At 37.3% G+C, this 22141-nt stretch overlaps 2 protein-coding genes across 4 annotated transcripts in view; one reads left to right on the top strand and one right to left on the bottom strand.

Moving 5' to 3' along the window:
- sbf2 (SET binding factor 2) overlaps positions 1–7772 on the top strand; it is a 120439-nt gene extending 112667 nt beyond the window's left edge. For 2 of the 3 annotated variants that reach the window (XM_077518421.1, XM_077518418.1), the window contains 8 exons: positions 1423–1549; positions 1781–1908; positions 3501–3725; positions 3799–3906; positions 3984–4177; positions 5090–5177; positions 5250–5381; positions 6770–7772. In XM_077518421.1, coding sequence (XP_077374547.1) covers positions 1423–1549; positions 1781–1908; positions 3501–3725; positions 3799–3906; positions 3984–4177; positions 5090–5177; positions 5250–5381; positions 6770–6868 — 1101 coding nt within the window. In that variant the 3' untranslated portion in view covers positions 6869–7772. The remainder of the gene's footprint in view (positions 1–1422; positions 1550–1780; positions 1909–3500; positions 3726–3798; positions 3907–3983; positions 4178–5089; positions 5178–5249; positions 5382–6769) is intronic. The other variant, XM_077518419.1, reaches the window with a different exon arrangement.
- A 1324-nt stretch (positions 7773–9096) lies between these two features.
- On the bottom strand, positions 9097–21393 carry LOC144017145 (switch-associated protein 70-like). The gene is made up of 12 exons (XM_077518431.1): positions 21248–21393; positions 19623–19763; positions 18050–18223; positions 17748–17972; positions 15447–15593; positions 15100–15208; positions 14832–15013; positions 13579–13686; positions 11392–11558; positions 11107–11305; positions 10930–11026; positions 9097–9696 (listed from the first exon to the last, which is right to left on the bottom strand). Exons 1-12 carry the CDS (start codon positions 21341–21343, stop codon positions 9578–9580), a joined length of 1764 nt encoding a protein of 587 aa, XP_077374557.1. The 5' UTR covers positions 21344–21393; the 3' UTR covers positions 9097–9577.
- Positions 21394–22141: the final 748 nt, after the last annotated feature.

Raw genomic sequence — 22141 nt, 5'->3', positions numbered from 1 at the left:
ATTCAGGCCCTGGAGGGGCATAAAGTCACGAAGACATGATTCAGCTGTCATAATTGGAGCTTCCTTTATCCTGTCTAACCCAATTACTTGGACTACGTGCACCAAGTCCAGAACATACTTCGGATCTGATCAGTGGTCGGTAAATTGGTTTCCGTTAACTTCCTGCTTTAGTCACAACAGTGGGAAAATGAACAGGAAAAACTCGAGCACATCGACTGCCAGAATAAAGTGTAAAAAAAAAAAAAATATATATATATATATCAGGTTTATTATTATTATTGTTATTATTATTAAAAGTAATTATTGCTGTATTTTTTGGAAACCTCTCAAATAAGTACAATCATTCCTGGTTCTCAGTAGCTTTTATGAAATTAATATTTATTTGACCTCAAAACCACAACATGTAGGCTGTAATTAAAGTAAAAAAATAAATAAAATTTAAAAAAGTACTTTGATCTTGAAAACACCAATTTCGTGCCAGTCTCATCATTGGGTGCTGCATGTTGACGTTTGTAATATGGACAGGTCCAGGCCAATTATTGGTGCCTTTTGACAAATATTTTGTACAAACATTTTTACGAGTCTGAAGGCTGATAAAGCTGGCATCTCTCGTGAATGCTTGCGAACGTAGCGAATTTACGGTTTAAATCAGGATTTGTAAAATGGTCACAGACCGTTATTTGTCGCAAGACCTTTTGAACATATTCAGACAATTTATCACTGTCTGTGAAGATCTTTTGAAACCTTTTGCAAACATTGATAAATACCCCAAATTACCGTTAGCTACATTCACATGCATTTGCTGCTCAATGAGATACAGAGAACTTTTCATTTATGGATTTATTTAAATTTCTACTTTATTAAGAAAAATTATGTTGACACTGGGAACTCCCTAGACTTTATATTTTTAAAAATGAAAAAAATGTATTATTTATGTTGAAATTTGGGGAAATTATTTACAGTACAGAAAACGTTAGTGAACTATTTGCTTTAATTTATCTGACCCTGGAAGCACCCTGCAATTTTTGCTATAATTTTTAAACAGAGCTGACAATTCTTTATATGTTTAAAATTAATTTGAAAAATTACGTTAATATTTTTTTCTTTTACTTCAAATAAATATCGACTAACAGTCTGTATCTACATCGAAAAACCATACCGGTCTATCACTATTTTGTAAAAACAACACTCGCCTACCGAAATTCTGGCACTGATGACTTTACACGAAATTGTAAATTGAATCCACCCCTCACCAAATGATAATCACAAAAAGAAACACTTCATAATAACGCAACAAACTTTACTCTCAGTAACAATAATGGTAAGTAATAGTAATAGTAATGTAAGTAATTACATTAGCCATTACTGGAAAACATGAACATCGTTTCTATTATCATTGTCTATTTGTGTTTATCCCATCAGGTTTTGATTCAGTATCCTGTGGATTTTGAGTTTAATCAGTACTATCTCAAGTTCCTGGCCTATCATCACATCTCCAACCGCTTCAAGAACTTCCTGTTGGACTCCGACTATGAGCGTTTGGAACATGGTTGGTGTTCTTTTGCGGTCCAAACCAGGGATTGTTTTTTAAACAATGTTTTTTTTATTCATATTTATTTTAAATGGACACTTTGTTCCTGTTATTATCGCCTCACATCGTTCTCATTCACACTCCCCAGCCACATGATAAATCCCTCGTAATTCCATCTTTTCAACACAAAGACAGCAATGTGTGTAACCAATCATTCTCCTTGTTGAAAAGTCTCTTGTTGTCCGACAGGCTTGTTATTTGACGATAAGGGTGACAAGCAAGCGAGGAAAGGCGTCTGCATCTGGGAGTGCATCAACAGGATGCATCGGCGGAGTCCAATCTTCTTCAACTATCTGTACAATGCATCAGAGAGCGAAGTGAGTTTCTCCCTCCAGCGATGCATTTGGTTGTAGTGCTTTTTCTTTTTTATCTGGTATGAGATGATCACCTGGTTTGGTCTTGCAACACGAACACTCGATGGTTTCCAAAGTTCATCCATCCATCCATCCATCCATCCATCCATCCATCCATCCATCCATCCATCCATCCATCCATCCCCACCCATCCACCCATCCACCCACCCACCCATCCATCCACCCTCCCTCAACCGCTTATCTGAATAAAATAGAAAATATACTGCAGTGCTGCCTTGAGATATAAACCCCTAATCATCTTTTCCCATTGAAATGACATGAATCCGTTCCAGCCTTACAAAGAAAATTTGAAATGTGTATTTTAATGATGAAAAATATGCACTCTATAATATTGTGCATAACAAAAACTTACAGTAAAGACATAATTAAACAGAATTACAAAGTATTAAACATTCTTCATCACATTGCAGCCGTTAAATGCTGCTCCCACCTTGGCCAGTATAAGACAGACTATTCATTGAAGTGTGATTATGAATCCAACTTCTAGTTCTAGGCAGTTCATGCTTCTTTGCAGCAGCCAATATTATTGCAGCATACTACTATCTAAAATCATCAGTCCAGTATTAATTAGGGATGTAACGATAAGGGCAATATCGTGATATCGTGATATTAAGACACTATTAAGCCACAATATCGTCGTCGTCATGTTCGCAATATTTAAAAGGGACACATCTGTTAAAAAAAAAAAAAGTCAGGTTGATTTCCATTTGTGCAGTTCTAGCACCCTCTAGTGGCTCGTTTATTAGTGCAATTTAATTTTCATTAGGGATATTTTGGCCTTCTATGTTTAAAATCTATGCTAATTGTCAGATGAAGGGGAATCTAATTTGCTTGTGAAGCGATAAATGTGTGCTTGCATTAGCAAATAAGTGCCTCAATATTGTTTTTAGAGATTGTAGGTGGTTTATTTGCATTGCTGTTATGTACAAAAGCACAATATTTTTTTAGTATGACTTTTTTTTTTTAACAATATTGTTGAGGATAAAGAATATATGACGGTGTGTACGGTTAGCCACCTTGTTGCTTAACTATTTGTGTTGGATCTGTTCCTTAGATGGCTTAAAGCACTGCAAAATAGGTGCTAATTAGCATTAGCATTAAGCTAGCACGGCCTTGCTTTAGACTATTTTCAATACAAAAGGTATAATTCTGTTTTTCATTTGTATTTTGATGATTTGTTCACAAATTGCCAAACTGCTGCTTATTGTAAAGTGTGTTAACTTGAGTTCACTGCCACCATATAGTGCTTGTATTTCAAGTCTCTCATTACTCTTTTGTCACTCGTATATCAAGGCACCAACGTTTAACATTAGAAAATGAGTACAGGTAACTTAAAATAGGCATCATAGTGAACCATGCTTGTAATATTGTACCAGGGAGGCATCCATATTAGAGCCAACTCATCTGCCTTCTTTCAATGTGGAGGAACTTTGAGTTGCTAAATATAAATACCTCACCCTCAGTCCATTTCCAGCTGCTCATTTATCACAAACGTTGCCTTCAAGTAACGCCTGAAAACCGTTGCGATCTCGTAGACCATCCTCAAACCGTCAGTCGCCATCCCCAGCCTGAGCAAGTGGGACTTCTTCACTGATGAGACGCTGTCGACGGGTCCGTGTTACGACTGGCGACTGATGGCGGCGAGGTCAGACAGCTCCGAGGAGCCCCAAACCATCTCCAGCAGCAAGAGGAGAATCGTGTGGCCTTGCTACAGCAGCGTGAGCCGCGCTCAGCCCGATGCCATCACCAAGCTGCTCACTGTATGATGACTTCCAAACCTCACAATGCTTTCACGGCGGCCATTTTGTAATCACACCTTCTCGTGTACGGCAGGACATTGAGAAGCTGGAGGCAGAATTGAACCAGAGCCCCGAGAGATGGCAAACCACGCTGGACCGAGTCCTCATTAGTATCCAGGAAGACCTCAAGCAAGAAGGAAGTGTAAGTTAGTCCGTTGATCATAATCACGCAACGAGGTGACTAAAATGAACTTCCCTTTCCCATTTTGTGTTTTGTAGCTCCGCAAGCAGTCGCTGTCCATTTCCGGCCTCGTTCCCACGTCCAGCATGCAGGCTCTCCAGCGGCGCTCCATGCTGCACCTGCCTGACAGCAGCAGCCTGGTGGACGAGCGCAGCACGGCCACGTCCAACGGGGTCAACCGCCGCGCCGCCACACTTTACAACCAGTTCACCCCCAAGAGCGAGGAGAACAGGTGCGTCGACAACCCCTGGGATGCGTCACACTTGGATTTACTATCCGCTCTTGAGTCAGCGTTGAAGAATGTTGCGTGACATGATGGCGGCGAAGTAGTTCAAGTACATCTTGGCGCCATTTTAGTTTTGTTTTGAGTTTTGTCTTTTTAAATTTAGTTAGTTTTAATCAGTTTTCAGGGTAGTTCTGTTAGTTTTTATTAGATTTATTTTTTTCAAGTTCTTACTTTTAGTTTAGTTTTAGTTTCAGTATTAGGTTTTTTTTTTTTTTTTTTTTTTCTTTTTAAAAATGTATTACTTATGTGCAATATTTAATAAAAACCATGAAAAAAATAAATAAAAAAAACACATATCTTACCTAGTGTTGCATTTTGGCTGAGTTAAATGAAAAAGTAGACAAGCCGAGCCATTGAAGCTAAAAGTCAAGGACGCAAAATTGTGGCCGAGGAGCGAGGTCATCTGAAAGTGCTTTTCTATTGGCTGCTGCTAGATGACATCACTTCTGTGTGACACACTTTTAAACATCCTTATTCCAGTTAATATTAATATACAAATATACTTAAGATCACATTTAAAGTCTTTCCTAAAGGCTCACGTACTAAATTAATTACCAAAGACTAAAATGGAGAACATTTTCGCTATAATTATAGTTAGTTTTAATTCGTTTTGTAAACATAAAATGTAGTTTCAGTTAGTTTTCTTTTTTTTTTTTAAAGCATGTTTGCTTTTATTTTATTTTGTTACCGAATGTTTTTAAATTTTAGTTTTAGTTTTTTCGTTAACTAAAACAATCTTGCTTGGCGCTCATATGTGGATGATTCCACCCCAACCACACTTTTTAATATTGTAATTTCCCAAATCAATTTCCACACATGAATTGTTAACATGACGTACGTCTGACTCTATATGCGCAGGTCATACGAGGGTGTTCTGTACAAGCGTGGAGCCCTGCTGAAAGGTTGGAAGCCACGCTGGTTCGTGCTGGATGTCACCAAGCACCAGGTGGGGCAACATCCCAACAGGGGGCGCCAGAGAGCGCTTGCAGTTTGTGACCCGGCTCATTTGTCTTGCCAGATGAGGTACTACGACACCGGCGAGGACACCAACTGTCGAGGTCACATCGAGCTGGCCGAGGTGGAGTCGGTGCTCATCGCCGCGCCGACCACCGGAGCGCCCAAGCACATCAGTGAAAAGGCTTTCTTTGACGTAAGTCCGGCCGCAGGCTGCATACCACCCACGCATTACCAAGATTTATATCCAATATTTGTTGCATTCATTTCGCTATTTCTTAAAACTGCTTGGTTACACAGTTCAGTATTTTTGTTTCTCATTTATCGATCTCATTGAGTAATTGGGTATTTGATTAACTGTGAATAAAATGGCAAACATATTAGGAAAATAAACAGTATAAATTGGATTTTCAATTATTATTTTTATTAATTATTTAAAAAAGAAAACATTAGGAACATAAACGGTGTAAATGGGATATGTAATTATTTTAAATAAAAATTTTAAAAATAAAACCATTAGGAAAATAAGCAGTATAATGGTACATTGGATTGTTAATTACTTTATATTTAAAAAAATAAAAAATAAATTTAAAAAAAGAAAGGAAAAAAGTAAAATGAAAAACAAGAAAATAAACATTATAAATGGGATTTTTAATTATCTTAAATAAAATATAAAAATTAGATTATAATTAGGAAAATAAACCGTATATGTGATTTTTTTTAATTAATTACTTAAATATTACAAAATAAATGTTATTTATTTAAGTAAAATAAAAAACAGGAAAATAAACATAAATGGGATTTTAAATTATTATTTTAAGTAAAAAAATAAAGAGAGAAAGAAATGATTAGGAAAACAGTTTGAATGGATTTTTAATTATTTTAAATAAAAACGTAAAAAAATAAAAACCATTAGGAAAATAAACAGTATACCTGTAAATTGGATTGTTAATTATTTTATTATTTTTTAAATGAAAAAAGTAAAATAAAAACAAGAAAATAAATGTTATAAATGGGATTTTAAATTATAGCAAATTAAAAAAAAATACTTATAATGAGGAAAATTGGATTTTGAATTATTTGAAATTAAATAAAATGAATTCTAAAAAAAAATAAATAAAATTAATTACATTATTATGGAATTTTCAATTATTGTTTTACGTTTTCATTTTTTTTTTTCTTTTGCTTTCTCTTTTTTTTTTTTTTTTTACACATATTCAAATGAAAACGAGATGTTTGGGAACTCAAAGCTAAGACACGAAAACTACAAACACTGAATGGAATTGCATGAAGAGAACTCCTTTAAAAAAAATAAAATAAAATTATTGGTCGCTCGATCTGTCGTCTTAGTAGATAGAGGGAATTATGAACAGTTCCAAATAGCAGACAGTGCCAGCACAACATTTTCAAATTTGTGCCTGAAAGACATGGCAGGTAAAGTCAGTTTTGTGGGAGAAGGCTTTTTGCTATCCACAATATATACATTGATAACTGAATGGAGTGTTGTACCTCATCAATACGTCTGCTCAATTGCCACATTTTTATTGTGATTATTATTTTTTTTTTCCCCTTTCCTCTCCTTAGTTGAAGACCAGCAAGCGAGTGTACAACTTCTGCGCGTCAGACGCGGCCAGCGCTCAGCTGTGGATGGACAAGATCCAGAACTGCATCTCTGATGCCTGAGTGGCGCCGCCGCGAGGTCGAGCCGGGTTATCCACGCCCGGGCGGGCCATCAAAGACAGCTCATCATCCCCCTTTCAGACATTTTTTCTTTTTTTTTAGGGACCACAACCGCCATCGAAGGAGGAGAGAGGACCACTTGTAAGCAATATGACTCACTGGCCGTCAAAACTGTGGGCGCCATTTTGTAACGAAGAAGAAGTTCTATTTTACTACTGCTGCTTGGTGTTTAATGCACATGACAAGGCAATTTGTTGCACTTCTGAACTGTATGCACTCCCCAAGTGAGGCGGAAGCCATTTTGTTAGCTTTTCCATTCACACTACATGTGAGCTGTCCTCCAGCTAGATGTTACTTAACATTGTTCAAAAGAGATATGAAAGAAGAAAAACAATTTGCACAGCCAGTTCAAAAAGTTCTCTGACGATCTTGTTCTATTTAAATGTTGTGAAATCAAGCCTAACGACGTCGTCTCGTGGCTTGTAAATTATTTTTTTTAGGAACTGTTTCTTTGTGTTTGTTAGTGTAAATATTTGTCATCTTTTGATTTTGTAAAGCAAACTTTTTCTAACCTTTCTGATGTGACTAATTGCTTGTTCTTTGTTATTGTTGCAAATACCCAAGTGACCTGTTACTCTCTCAAAAGGATGACTTTGTTTTTGTATTTTTATGGCTTTTTCTAGTACAGTCAAAGTTAACTCTTGAGTTAAAGCTTTAACTCTGCAGTTAACTCAGGAGTTAAAAGCTTTTTGCAGTCCTTTTAAAAAAACAAAATGTCTTTTACTGTTGCATCAAGAGAAAATGAAGCTATTCAAAGATATCAGAAGCTTTGTTACTGCATTTTTTTACTGTGTTGTGCCGACACTAATTGTTTATTTGGAAATAAATCAGACATACTTGAAATGAACATTCACGCTGTTCCTGCTTGTCTGTGCAAGTCACCTCGCTACCCCGATATATAACTTGAACTGGAAGAAATTGTGATGTGCAATTAGCTAGCGAGCCAACTTCCCTTCAGCAACTTTAGAGTGCTTCGTTGTCTGCTGTGAGTGCACGCACAGAGAAGATAACCGGCTTGCCACGGGTTGCCGGCCCCTGATGTTGAAGGAAGCCCACCCACCATATTTGCAGGAAGTGTGGAACCATGCCACGGCTAGATACTTTATCTTCTCCTCGCTGCATTCTTGCAATGTGAGCCCATGAGGAGGATGCGGATATTTGGTATAATCCACTTGGACGAGCACGCAGTTTTGATGTTATGTAAGCACAATGAGGCCAATAATACTTCAACTATGTAAGCAACAATCAACACTAAATTGAGTCCAGTTTCGCCAAACCGCAGCCCCCCCATGTGGCCTGTAAATTGGGCACAGGAGCCCATCTGCTCCTCTGAGATGTCAGCTAGCATGCTTCTTATATATACTGCTAATCTCGGAGCACCAGATGGGCAGAAGTACAACTTCTAGAGTGCTATTTTGGGTGTTTTAACTTGTGAAAGTTATGAATAGGTGAGGCGGCACGGTGGCCGAGTGGTTAGCACGTCTGCCTCCCAGTTCTGAGGACTCTGGTTCGAGTCCAGGCTCCGGCCTTCCTGGGTGGAGTTTGCATGTTCTCCGCGTGGGTCTTCTCCGGGTACTCCAGTCTCCTCCCACATTACAAAGACATGCACGGCAGGTTAATTGGGTGCTCCGAATCGTCCCGAGGTGTGCTTGTGAGTGTGGATGGTTGTTCGTCTCCGTGTGCCCTGCGATTGGCTGGCAACCAGTCCGGGGTGTCCCCCGCCTACTGCCCAGAGCCAGCGGAGATAGGCGCCAGCACCCCCTGCAACCCTTGTGGGGAATAAGCGGTCAAGAAAATGGATGGATGAATAGGTGAATTCATGAATGCTGAACTGTGAATGAGCGGGGGGCTTGCTAAGAATATACTAACAATTATATATACATTTCATTTTTGCAGGTCATAATAAAGAAGGCCTCGTCAGTTCATACTCATGTATCTTGTTAATATGTTGTGGTGCTGGTGAAACTTTTGACCCCTGAGGTCACCCGGCAAAGATGCATCTGTCATATTTTTTTTTCCAGCATTGAAGAATGTTCCCAATCAGTCTGGATGAGGAGATGTTGGAGATGAATCCAAATGAATTCGTTCAGGGTGATTTTTGTGGGGGAAACATGAGGCAAGACAACTGGAGATGTTCTCCGTGGGGGAATGCTTGCGTGATTGTGAAAGCTGGACATGCGGGGGGGAGGAAGAGGCTCCGCATTTTTATTTGCTGAGATATAAATACTTTGCATACGTAGAAGAAATCATGGGTCCTTAACTCTTAACAGTGTGCTACAGTTGTTGAACTCGTTGGGATTTTTTTTTTTCAAATATATAAATTTAATAACTGACACAATGAATGGCACGTCAAAAATGTTTCTATTAAAGCTTTGTCACGTCTCACGCTAGCTAATCGGAGTAAGATTGACTTCTACTGCCACCTAATGGACACTCACGGTCAGAAGATCCGCGGAGTCAGAAATGTACATCAGGGGATTTATTTAGTTTTTTTTATGTATTAGTAAAATGACAGGCTATCACATATTTCGACTTGATTAATGACAATTAGTCAATGCAGTACTACATCATTCCGTCAACTCTGGTAGTTGAGGGAGTCATTAATTGTGTGGCATCAACAAATGTGTGGCAAGTGAACTTTTCATTGTTCCTTCATGGACTTTGTGCTTGGTGGTTTTTGCTCTCCTGCCAGAACTTCTTCCTCAGATCCAGCTCCATGTCGGTCACCGAAGCCGGCCCCCAGTTGGTTACCCTCTGGGGACCCTTGTGGCCTGCAAGACCACATAAGTGATGATGTTCTGAACTCCTCTTTCCATACTAGCATTCGATTATTGTTACTGTGAAGGGTTGTGCCATATGTTCGTAGGAGATCAAGTTGGACTTATATAGTACTTGCAATGGCATTCACAGCACCTAATAAGTTCACCAATTAATTCCTTAAATGGTTGTTAAATATTAAAGGCATATCTGAAATTGTTTATTTCAATAATTTGTCTCATTGTTTAAAAAAATACAAATCACGAATCAATGTGATAATTGAACAGAAAAATAGATACAAATTAATATAAGTAAACGATGTTTTAATAAAAATAACTCCTTCTGATTTTAAAATGGCATTATTCATAGCAAATTATAATAAATTCACCAATGAGTTAATGATTAAAAATGCTAAATGTACATTTAAAATTGATTATTTCCATATTTTTTTACAACAATTAACTAATCAGTGGAATACACTAGCTGAATAGATTAATAATTCCTTCTCATTTCAAAATTGTATCATTTATAAAGCATTTATTTAAGTGCAATCAATTCTTTAATTATTTAATAAAATACATTTTGAAAATATTCAATTTAAAATTCCTCATTTCAAATGAAATATACACTTTTTACAATAAATCCATCCACCAATCAATTAATGAGATAAATAAATAAAAATAGATTTTTAAAAGTAATATATGCAAAATATGCTATTTTAACAAAAAACTTTTTTTTATTGTAATATTTATAATTAATGAATTGTAATACATTCACCAATTATGAAATAAAACAAAAATATTAAATCTGGCCTACACTAGTTTAGTTTATTTTACTTTCTTTTAACAGTTACAGTAAATGAAGCAGTCATTAACAGAGATAATTATGCTAAATAAAAATTCTCAACTTACAATTATTTATAATTATTATTTTAGTTCATCACTTACAATAAATGAAATAAGCAGTTATATCACTAGATAGATAGATAGATAGATAGATAGATAGATAGATAGATAGATAGATAGATAGATAGATAGATAGCTCATTTAAACGACTCACACATTTTAATTAATGATTGTGCAACAAATTCTGCAACAAAGTAAATATAACTGTTTGGTGGGTCGGAGGAAACAACAGCGCGGGTCATCCTTTAGCCACCTCTGTATTCGATTGTGCAAGCTCGTGTATTAATGTTATGTTCAGTCTGGTTGTGAAAAAAATAAATAAATAAATAGTTGAGTTTGTACCTGGCTGGATGAGGCGCACCAGTCCTTCATGTTTGGCCAATTGGTCTTTCCACTTCTTGGTCTTGTTAGAGGCTCGCTCCAGATTCCTCGACACCTCCTGTGTGATATGGATACCAGACAGGTGTATATGTGGGCAGGTAGGAACGTGATAATGATTCAAGGTGCAGATGCGCTGACCTCGTACTTCTGCAGGGCCCCGTGTCGCTCCGTCTCCACCCTCTCCAGCTGCACCACGGCGGCCTGCAGCTCTCGCTGCTTGGCCAGCCGCTCGGCCGCCGGCTCCTGCTTCTCGGCCTGCGTTTGGCACAGCACCCGCTTCTGCTGCAGGTGGAGGCGCTCCAACTCCGCCCTCCTGGCGGCCTCCTCCTCCAGCAGCCTGTCATGGCGACGCGCTTGTAGTACGCTCTTTGACCTCGCTATAGTATGGCAGGTGTTTGTTTGCGCGTGTGTCGTGTGAGAGACCTGGCCTGCAGCTTGTGCATGGCCTCCTCCTCCTGCTTGGCCTGCCTCTCGTCTTCCAAGGCTTCCTCCAGCTGACGGTACATGTCCTCCATCTCGCGGACGCGCTGCAGGTACTGCTCCAGTTCGCTGGACTTCTGGGCCACCTGCTGCTCCATCTGCTGACGAACCTGCATGAACAAACGCACGCGCGGTAGTTGTTCCCATCATGCATTTAGTATGATGGAAAGCAAAGCCTTGCTTAAACATGAACCCTTTTGAAACGACATCAAGGACCCAACTTAAAAAGTGTTCGATACAAGCAGTTGGTCAGCTGATGTAGTTTCACAAATTTAGTGAATAATTCTTCCAAAAAAAAAAGAGCCTTTAAGCTGTTTGTTGTATATTTACAACAACTTAATAGCTGTACCTTAGGAAAATACATTTCACTTAATTCTAACTAACAATGTAAAATAAATAAATGGGCTAAAAAATAAAAAATAAAAAATAAAAGCAACAGATTGTTTACTGAGAGGTGATCTGAATTATACTGTCCCCTGGTGGCTAAGGAACTACATACAAAACTACATACAAAGCAACACAAGGTGTCAGTATCTCTTTACAAACGCCAACATTCCCTCTGTGTTTCGTGTCTGCTGTCTTCCAGGCCAGTTTGACTAAAATTTTGTTTCATTCAGTTGTATTATACTTCTTTTTAAACGTGTGCAATTAATTAATATTAAATCTACAGTTAAAGGTTTAATTACGGTGATGGTTTGAATCAATCTCATGGGTACAAACTGTTGGAATTTCGGCATCTCAGCAAAATAGACTGTCCATCCATCCATTATCTTGACCGCTTATTCCTCACAAGGGTCGCGGGGGGTGCTGGAGCCTATCGCAGCTGGCTTTGGGCAGGAGGCGGGGGACACCCTGGACTGGTTGCCAGTCAATCGCAGGGCAGCAAAATAGACTGATTAGTGTTTTGGGGGTTTTTTCTTCTTCAAAATAAAGCAATTGTAAAGAGCTGCTTTTACTTTGGAAAACATTGATCAACATTCTTACATTGTTCATTTGAAATAATGTCCTACTTTTGAGTAAAGTGGTGGAAATGAACTTTTTTTTTTTTTTTTTTATCTGAGTCATTGCTTAAATGACCAAACAATCAACAGATTAATCCATCGATTAAATCAGTGCTTCTCAAATAGTGGGGCGGGGCGGGCCCCCCCAGGGGGGCACGAGACTCCATCAAGGAGTCTGGCGTTTGACCCCTGGGACCATGCTTTTATTTTATTTTTTTTATTTATTTATTTTTTACTGTCCGAGAATAAAGTGCAATTGCACCTCCACTACATTAGGGGGCAGTGGCGCTTTCATTATTAGCAGAGTGTGCGCAGGGAGCATTCGCTAGGTGTTGTAGGGGTTTTGTTTGCACTGAGCATGCGCGCTTTGCACACAGCAAAAAAAAATCAGCAAATTATTTTATATATTTTTGTTTTGCAGGTTAAAGTTTTTTTTGTTTTGTTTTGTTTGTTTTTTTTAATATTGTGCTGAGTTAATGTTGGTGATCAGTTTGAATGTATTATTATTTATTGATTTTATGTAATTTTATTTTTCGTATCATATGGTTTGACATGGTCAGTCAAAAAATGTTTATAGTTTAATTAAGGATTTAATTTTATTTTTGAATTTCAGATGCACTTTAAATCTTTTCTGTTACAGTTAATAAAGCTATTCTTTGTTGTAAGTTGGTCCATATTTCTTTCTTTTTTTAATTCTCTTATACGTTAATTCGGATACAGTGTTATGCAGAGGTGTGCTTATAACAATTTTATAGACAAATGATACTATTTATAGTCGCGGGGGGAGGGGGGGCATTAGATGTTTTCTTCTTACTGGGGGGAGGGCATGACAGAAAATAATTGAGAAGCACTGGATTAAATGAAATAATTAGAGCCCTCGAATGGCTTGAGTCCAACTACCATAAATGATCTGCATTTACAGAGCTCGCTCAAACAGACACAGAATCCGAATCTTTGTGTGTAGTCAAGTCTGATAAACGAGAGATCATGAGTCTGACACACGCACACCCGCAGATGAGTCAACATGATCTTTACGCATGTCCTTCCTGGAAGGATAGAGCCACGCATGAGTGATGGCAGGAGGACATAAATAACCCGGCTGTGGGGTTTTTTTTTTTTTTTTTTTCACCATTTTCTCTCTTTCCAGGTCCAGCCTGAAGCGATCCTGCAGATCCAACTCAGTCTTCATCCTCCTCTCTTGTTCTGTCGCTGCGTCAGCTGCAACTGCCTCCATTTTCTGTCAACAAAGAATTACGTTGAGTGCACTCAATAAAAACACCACGTCGATCATGAATAAATTGTCATGTTTGAAGATCAAATGTGTCTTGGTGAAGGGGGACACAGATGCAGGTGCCCGTGGTAAAAGCTGCCATTTGCAAATGAGGTTTCACTTCCCTCTTTAGCATTTTTGTGATCTCAAACTGCTTGACGTAAAGGTCTCTATTTTCATAGACATCACAATTTTCCTGGTGGCACATGAGAAGATTACTATGAAAATAAATATGTAACGTATCTACTGTTTTCAATGCAGCATTTCCACCATGATTGATGAAGTCTTTGTGAATGACACTCATGCTGCTGTAAACTTCACTCCAAGTTACAAATGCAATTTGTTGCTAACTTTTATTTCTTTGTCAATGTGTCATCAAAACGTACGGAAGAGTATTAGATCCAGTGAAGAGAGAGAGAAAAAAAAAAGTTTCGCAGGATTCTGTCTTTATTCTCAGAATTCTCACTTTAAAGTCAGAATTGTGACTTGAATGAGAATTCTGACTTTTATTTTGTTAGAATTCTGAGAATAAAGTGAGAATTCTCACTTTAATCTCAGAATTCCGAGTTTAAAGTCAGAATTCTTTATTCTCAGAATAAAGTCACTTTAAAGTGAGAATTTCTGAGATTAAAGTCAGAATTCTCACTTTACCGTTTCTGAGATTAAAGTCAGTTTTCTGAGATATTCTCACTTTAAAATCTGACTTTAAAGTGAGAATTCTGACTTTATTCTTAATGCTGACTTTATTCTCATAATTCTCACTTTAAAGTCAGAATTGTCACTTAATTCTGAGATTAGTGTGACTCAGAATTCTGAGAATAAAGTCAGAATTCTGACTTTAAAATCATAATTCCTAGAATAAAGTGAGAATTCTGAGAATAAAATAAGCAAACTAAAGTCAGAATTAGTGAGAAAAAGTGAGAAAATCTGACTTTAAAGTCAGAATTCAGTGAGAAAATATGACTGAAAAGTCAGAATTCTGAGAATAAAGTGAGAATTCTTACTTTAAAGTCAGATTTTCTCACTAATTCTGACTTTAAAGTGAGAATCCTGCCAAAGTTTTTTATTTTTCTTTCTTCACTGGCCCTAATCCTCTTCCATAAAAACGCCACCTTCCTCATGGCGTCCAGCTGCATCTGGTTGCTTTCATTGGCCGCCTGGAGCTGCTTCATCCTCTCGGCCAGCTTGTCCTCCTCCTCCCGCTGCCTCTGCCGGAGCTGGCGGCGTCTCAGCCGGGCCTCGCGATGAGGGGAGAGCAGCCCCAACCTCAGCAGCTGGATGCAGCTTTGAATAGCTGACAGTTGATAAGGGGAGACGGAAGTAGAATCAAATTCGCAGGGAGAAGGAGAGGCAGAGCAGCGGAAAATAAACGTCTTCTACCTTGAATCCATTCCAGCTTCTTCTTTTTATCGGACGCGCTGATCTCAAAGCTTTTATCGGGGCACTTGATGATGAACAGACATTTCTTTGTTTCTTTGTCTGGGAGAGACTTTGGGGAGAACATTACTGTATTTCTATTTCGGTTTCCACTTCTTAATATCAACACTTTAAACATCACAATTACAGAAACCATTATTATTATTATTATTATTATTATTATGAAAAAAGCAATACAGTATTACAGTCTGCAACTATGGCATGTATACTGTGTAAACAGTCCCCCCAGCCCCCACCCCACTCCACCCATTGCACACAGTAAGATATATGATGCGCTAATGATAATTTACCTCCACACAACAGTTTTGGTCCAGAGTGATGTGACCTTTCATATCAACAAGATCCTCACGAACGTAGTATGACATTGAGGTGGGTCGCAGCACAAACCAGCGCTCCGTCCAGTTCTTCCTTTTATGGCCCTTTTTCATCATGTAGCCCTTTAAATACATATGAAGCATGAATCAGCAGGCATTCATATGTTAGGAGTAAGACTTTTTATTCACATCATTATTGTTTTCTAACTATTTCCCTGTCGTTAACGTTAATTGACGTTAACGTAAATTCCAACGAGTACTGCCATTAACGTTAATTGACGTAAACCTGTTTTGTTTTTGTTTTTTTTCAGTGGGCAGCGCAATATCTTGGGCAGCTCTGGTTTCATGAGTGAGCAGAAAAATAAAAATAACCATCCAATATCTATGGCCAGCAGATGGCAGCATTGTATCTTTTTTCAATGGCCTGCCGGTGTAACGTGAAACGTGAAGGAATCTAATTAAATCAAACGGTCTCAAGGATAACATGAATGATCAAAGCGTTTGTCCCATTAAATATAATTCACAGAGCGTTACTCACATTAAATCTTAATTCATATTGACAAATCATGATAACGCCACTAGATGTCATAATTCACTTAAACCTTTTCATGAAATCATTAGTTTTTTTCTTGCAGATTGGCTCAATGAACTACAACAACAAAAATCCTAGAATCAAATTTATGAATGCACACTTAAAATATCTGAAAATGTTTTTTTGACTCACCGGGACAACTACTGAACAATTGGATCGGTGACTCTCCAAATTTCATTGATGTATCACTGCTGCAATTTAACTTAAAAGTGCATTTGCATTTTATCTTTTAACTCATTCACTGCCTTTGACAAGTATACTTGTCAATTGTATTTTTTAGAGCGGTGCTAAATGGGGGCGAATCTGAGCATGCTCCACTGTAAATATCAAACTTGGAAACAACTTTACTGATGCCCAACCACCGGTAGATGACATCATTGCCCCATTTTATAGGAAATAAACACAGTTTCAGAGTCCATGGGAGAAATGGCTGTATTTTGGCAAACCTACATTTTTCTGCTGTCAATTATAAAAGAACGGGACGGGACAAAAAGTAGGGAGTCTATTCTGTTATTTGGTAGATTCGGTTTATATATAATTATTGAATGTAATATCACGTGAGTATTGGAAATGTACAAATTTTCTATAATGACTGGCAGTGAATGAGTTTTAAGTTTAAAAAAATAATAATAATTATGTAGATACAATGCTTATTAAACTTGTGCAATAAATTTTAATTGTATGAAGTAAAAAATTTTTCAGCACAATAATGATAAAACTGCAAAATCTTGGGTGCCTTTCCATACATGGTTTCTCTGTGTCTCGCTATGTTTGTTTGTTAATTTGCTTTTTTTTTTTTTTTTCGTGGAAATGATCGATGTTTTAATTGTTCAGCACCTTGAGTTGGATTATAATGTATCCAAGGTACTATACAGAGCGTCACTCACATTAAATCTTAATTCATATTGACAAATCATGATAACGCCACTAGATGTCATAATTCACTTAAACCTTTTCATGAAATCATTAGTTTTTTTCTTGCAGATTGGCTCAATGAACTACAACAACAACAAAAATCCTAGAATCAAATTTATGAATGCACACTTAAAATATCTGAAAATGTTTTTTTGACTCACCGGGACAACTACTGAACAATTGGATCGGTGACTCTCCAAATTTCATTGATGTATCACTGCTGCAATTTAACTTAAAAGTGCATTTGCATTTTATCTTTTAAGTTTTTTTTTTTTAATAATTATGTAGATACAATGCTTATTAAACTTGTGCAATAAATTGTAATTGTATGAAGTACATTTTTTTTCAGCACAATAATGATAAAACTGCAAAATCTTGGGTGCCTTTCCATACATGGTTTCTCTGTGTCTCGCTATGTTTGTTTGTTCATTTGCTTTTTTTTTTTTTTTTCGTGGAAATGATGGCTGTTTTAATTGTTCAGCACCTTGAGTTGGATTATAATGTATCCAAGGTACTATACAAATAAAGTTTGAGTAAAATGTTGTTGCAATGCCTTACAATAATGTGAAATATACTTTTGAGAAATAAAACCTCCGTCTCATTTTTAATGAATACTTTGGTCTTCCAAGCTGTGTATTAACATGTTGGTCATGCTGGTGGTACTTGGTAAAAGCCAAATATTTTTTGAGGTGGCACTTTTCGTGTAATAGGTTTGAGAAGCACTGCATCAGATGTAATTGAAAGGTCACTGCAGACCTCTCAGTACCAACCTGCTTCAGCACGTCCAGTATGAGCTCCTGGAAGACTTCGTTGATGCCCATAGAAAGACTTTGCTGGTCCATGCCCTTGCTGAAAGCACCCGTTCCCACCAGTTGGATCATCTCCCACACTGTCAGACAGTGTCGCCTTCTCAACTGGAGCTTGGAATGCGAAAGATCCTCCTCGCTCCACCCGCTCGCCGTGGCCTCAGTCAGCTTTTGCAGGAAGTACTCCACCTAAAGACACACTCACACAACTCTCACAAGTTGAAAGAGTAAGACAGAGGAAGCAGACAGAAGCAAGACCTGCTCACCTCCTCAGTCAGAATGACAAGCGGGTACTTGTCTTCAGACAGGAAGTTGAAAATGCACCAGATTTTAAAAGCATCGCCGTTTGAGATGAGTAGATTATCAGTGCAGACATTTTTCTTGTGACACAGCGTCCAGCACATCTTGTTGAACTCCAGCACATCAAATTCTTCTTGTACCTGCACTTGAAAAAGCAGCATTCAGTACTTAGACTCATACTATATTAATAATATTTAACAATGACCTCTTTAATAATAATGTAAAATGATTTATTTTCATATTGTTTTCAGTATTTGTGGGGATCTATGTTGTTTCTGATTTGGGGGGGAGGAACTATTGTAAACGAGCGCGATTGGCGGAAGGATACAGGAAAAGGAGCGGGAAGCGATTGTGACGGTTGTGTTGTGACGAGAGAACGAGACGACGCAATAAAAGTTGTGCCGAAGCTATTCTATGCCGTTTCTTTTTCCCACGACCTTCATTTGGAGTGATACACGATCACTCTCGTCTTCCCGAAGACCTAGTGTTACAATAATAATGCTCTGTTTTGATCAAATCTAAATATAATAAAATAATACGATGGAACACAATACTGTATTAGTGCATAACACAAAAACAAACATTTTGTTACAATAATACAGACAGTGTCAATCTATAAACTGAGCAAGTGTACCTAATGAAATGTCCACTGTTTGTTTGTGCAACTAGCCAAAGTAGTTAAAGGCCTCATTTGAATTCAAGTCAGAGCCCTGCAGAGAGAAGCAAGTAAACAACTTGCAAGTACAAACAGAACGTCTGGAACTTCACTCATTTTGCTTCAAACATGTCAATAAGAAATCTTGAGAGGACCAAACTACTTTATATCTTACATCAAATTATTGTAGTACAAAAAAATGAATCGATGAAAGGAAATCAAAGTGCTTCCCTTATTAGAATTGAAGAAAACGATAAATGTTTTTAAATTGATTCACTGATTTTAAAAAAGCACCTTCTGATTGAACAAGGTGAAATGCTATTAAAAATTCATTTTTAAATTAGAGATTTTACACTCATCAAGGACAGGAAACGACGGGAGATGCAGTGCCCAGTTCTGCCAACATGTCTGTCAGTGCTTGCCTAATCATCATGTTGCCCTTTTCTTTAAATGTGCCTGTGAGCTGGCCTTTCTGAATTTCTGTCCCACTGTTACATAAATCGGACAAACAAACAAGATAACCACGCCCCCACACCGAGTTAGGTGGGTGAAGACCCAGTTACTTTCAATTGTCCATTGTCAATTTGTATCAGTTTGTCTGAGCCATCCACACACTAGTTAACAAGTTTAATTTTGCTGATGAAGTGCTGCACCTGTGAGTGAAAACACAATCCACACTGTCTTTGTGGGGGCTCGCTATTTTAGATAAGGGCTGAAAGTGCAGCTACCTTCTGCACCTGCACAAAGTTAATAAGAGGACCTTTGTCAAATAAACTTGTATTAAAGCAGGACATCTTTATTCAGAGTACATTTCAGTGAGCCTATCAAGACATCTAAAATACTGCTACTAGTGAAAATAACAAATTCTATCAGAACTGTCCTACCTTGTCAAGAATGAACCTATTGAGGTAGGGCATATAGCCCTGGTTGGAGAGAGGCCCCTTATCGTCATCTTTAAAATGCTCCTCAAGAGTCAAAGGGTCATGGGGGATCTTCATGACAGTGCACAGGCTATGAGACAGCACCTGAAGAAGCACACAAAACATATTTGTCCGTGTGTATGTGAACACAAATGTACAAATGTATTAGGTTTCAAAAATGCAAAAAGATGACATTTACAAGCATGACTGACCAAGTGATGACTCCATACTCAGAAAAAAAAAAAAATGTTTGTAAATAAACGTGTTGCAGAATTAAATATTCCTTTTCAAGCAGTTACAATAATATGTGGGTTTCTCAAATTACACTTTAAAAAGTGGCAGTTGTGTGCTTAGGTCAATTTAAAATGAGTTTGAATATAATTTGTTAATTCTGAACACAGCCTTACAGCGTATCTTGTGCGACAACGTTATTCAAGTTGTTTATTTTTAGGTCCTCTCTCTAAATTATTTGGGTTTTTTCTTTACAATCGCGTTGAAGCTACAGGTCACAGTAATGGGTTAATCACAAAAAAACTGGCATTTCAGGGGTGTGTAGACTTTGTATATACAATGTATTGAATGTGAATTCCATTTTTATTTTTTTTTAAATAAAACACTTCAAATTAAAGTGTGACCTAGAGTAGACAAAAAAAAAAATGAATTAAAATGTTTTAATTAAATGAGAATACAAACTGAAACTGGTGGTGTACACTCGGAAAAGTTGTTTTTAAGAAAAACAGGAAAGAAAAAAAAAAATCAACATTCCAAGCCATGGTCAATGATTACAGTCACAGGTTTTAGATTCATAGTCACAAGAAAAAAATTCAAACCCAAATTATTTGGATTTGTAGTCATAAGAAAAAAAATTCAAACCCACATTATTTAGATTCGTAGTCACAATAAATTAATTCACACCCACGCAATTTTGATTTGCATTCACATGAAAACATTGAAAACACACGGATTGTTACTATTATGGAAACGAATCGTTCATCACGCATACGTCTTTTTGACGTACACCATTAGGGGTGTTAAAAAAAATCGATTTGGCAATATATCGCGATACTACAGCACGCAATTCTCGAATCGATTCAATAGGCAGCCGAATCGATTTTTTTAAATCCATTTTTGATGAAAATATATTCAACAAAACGTCTAATTTTCACACCTTAAGCATGGAAGAATGTTATATTAATAGAACATTAAGCCTTAATATTTTTATTTCAATGCTGTTCTAACATGAAAAAGGTTACAACCTGTTTGTTAAATACAGGCGCTCACAATTATAACACTGAAGTTTGAGATCAATAAATAATACATTTTCATACAAATCTTACAGTGTACATGTACAAGAATGGTATTTTCTAAATTGAGTAAAAAAAAAAAATCGTAACAATCGACTTGTAAATTCATATCGGGATTAATCGGTATCGAATCGAATCCTGACCTATGAATCGTGATACGGATCGAATCGTCAGGTACTAGGCAATTCACACCCCTATACTCCATAATACAGCAGATGTAATTTGTAATTTCAGCGTTTACAAATTAGTTAACTCAATGAAACATGATGAAAGAATAGTGCTCACCTTTAACTGCGACTTGGACACTTTCCCACGCTGGTCCACGTCCAGGGCTGTGAAAGCGTGCCAAATGGATTTTAAAAGGTCTTCGCGAAGCCACATTTTGTCCTCAAGTGTACCCGCTTGTCAGCCTGTTGGGAGTGTTTGTGCCTCTTGACTGTTCATGCATGTGCGAGTCGCCTGTGATGTTTCCCAATCAACCAGCTAATTGGCGCCATCGTGTGCTATGTTTGGGTTGGTGCTACTTTAAAAAAAAATTATATACATATACATATACATATATATATATATATATATATATATATATATATATATATATATATATATATATATACATATACATATATATATACACGCGCACCACATGGCACACTCACTATGTAAATTTAAATGAAACTATTTCAGTACTCTTTATTAACAAACTGCAATCGGTATTTGGTTCCGTTTTTCAGTCTTTGTTTTTTTTAAATACATGATTAGGCCATTGTTTTAGGAAGGTGATAAAATGTACAATGGGTGCCATTTTATAATTTAAAGCAGCCTCTAGGGAGACATACAATCATACCAATAAAATTACTGTTGGGATATAAGGTGGTCATAAAGTGGTCGAGACATGGGAAGAAAAAGGCCATTTTAGGGGTTGGCATTTTAAATATTTAATCACTTTTACTACAGCTAGTTAACTTAATCTCTGGACAACAACTAAGTGCATGTTTTCGTAATTCATTCAAGTGTACTCCAATTCTGAGTGACCCTTCATAGGTTAAAATGTGAACGGCAAGACGACATTAAAAGTTGTTTGATGGAATATTCTTATTTTGACGACATTTCATTGGTTGTTTAGCTGTAAGGTAAATATGATCAATTTACTGTGTAGTGCATCTATGTAATTGGAAATTT

This window comes from Festucalex cinctus, chromosome 4 (genome assembly GCF_051991245.1).
Source record: "Festucalex cinctus isolate MCC-2025b chromosome 4, RoL_Fcin_1.0, whole genome shotgun sequence".
NCBI lineage: Eukaryota > Metazoa > Chordata > Actinopteri > Syngnathiformes > Syngnathidae > Festucalex > Festucalex cinctus.
This window is presented reverse-complemented; position numbering and strand designations above follow the sequence as displayed.

Bases quoted from the DNA above. Each gene is read 5' to 3' on its own strand.
- LOC144017145 (XM_077518431.1), bottom strand. From the start codon at position 21,343: ATGTGGCTTCGCGAAGACCTTTTAAAATCCATTTGGCACGCTTTCACA. The intron at 17,973-18,049 runs GTGAGCAGGTCT...GTGTGTCTTTAG, and splicing joins TTGTCATTCTGACTGAGGAG to GTGGAGTACTTCCTGCAAAA. The intron at 11,027-11,106 runs GTCAGCGCATCT...CATATCACACAG, and splicing joins GGGCCCTGCAGAAGTACGAG to GAGGTGTCGAGGAATCTGGA.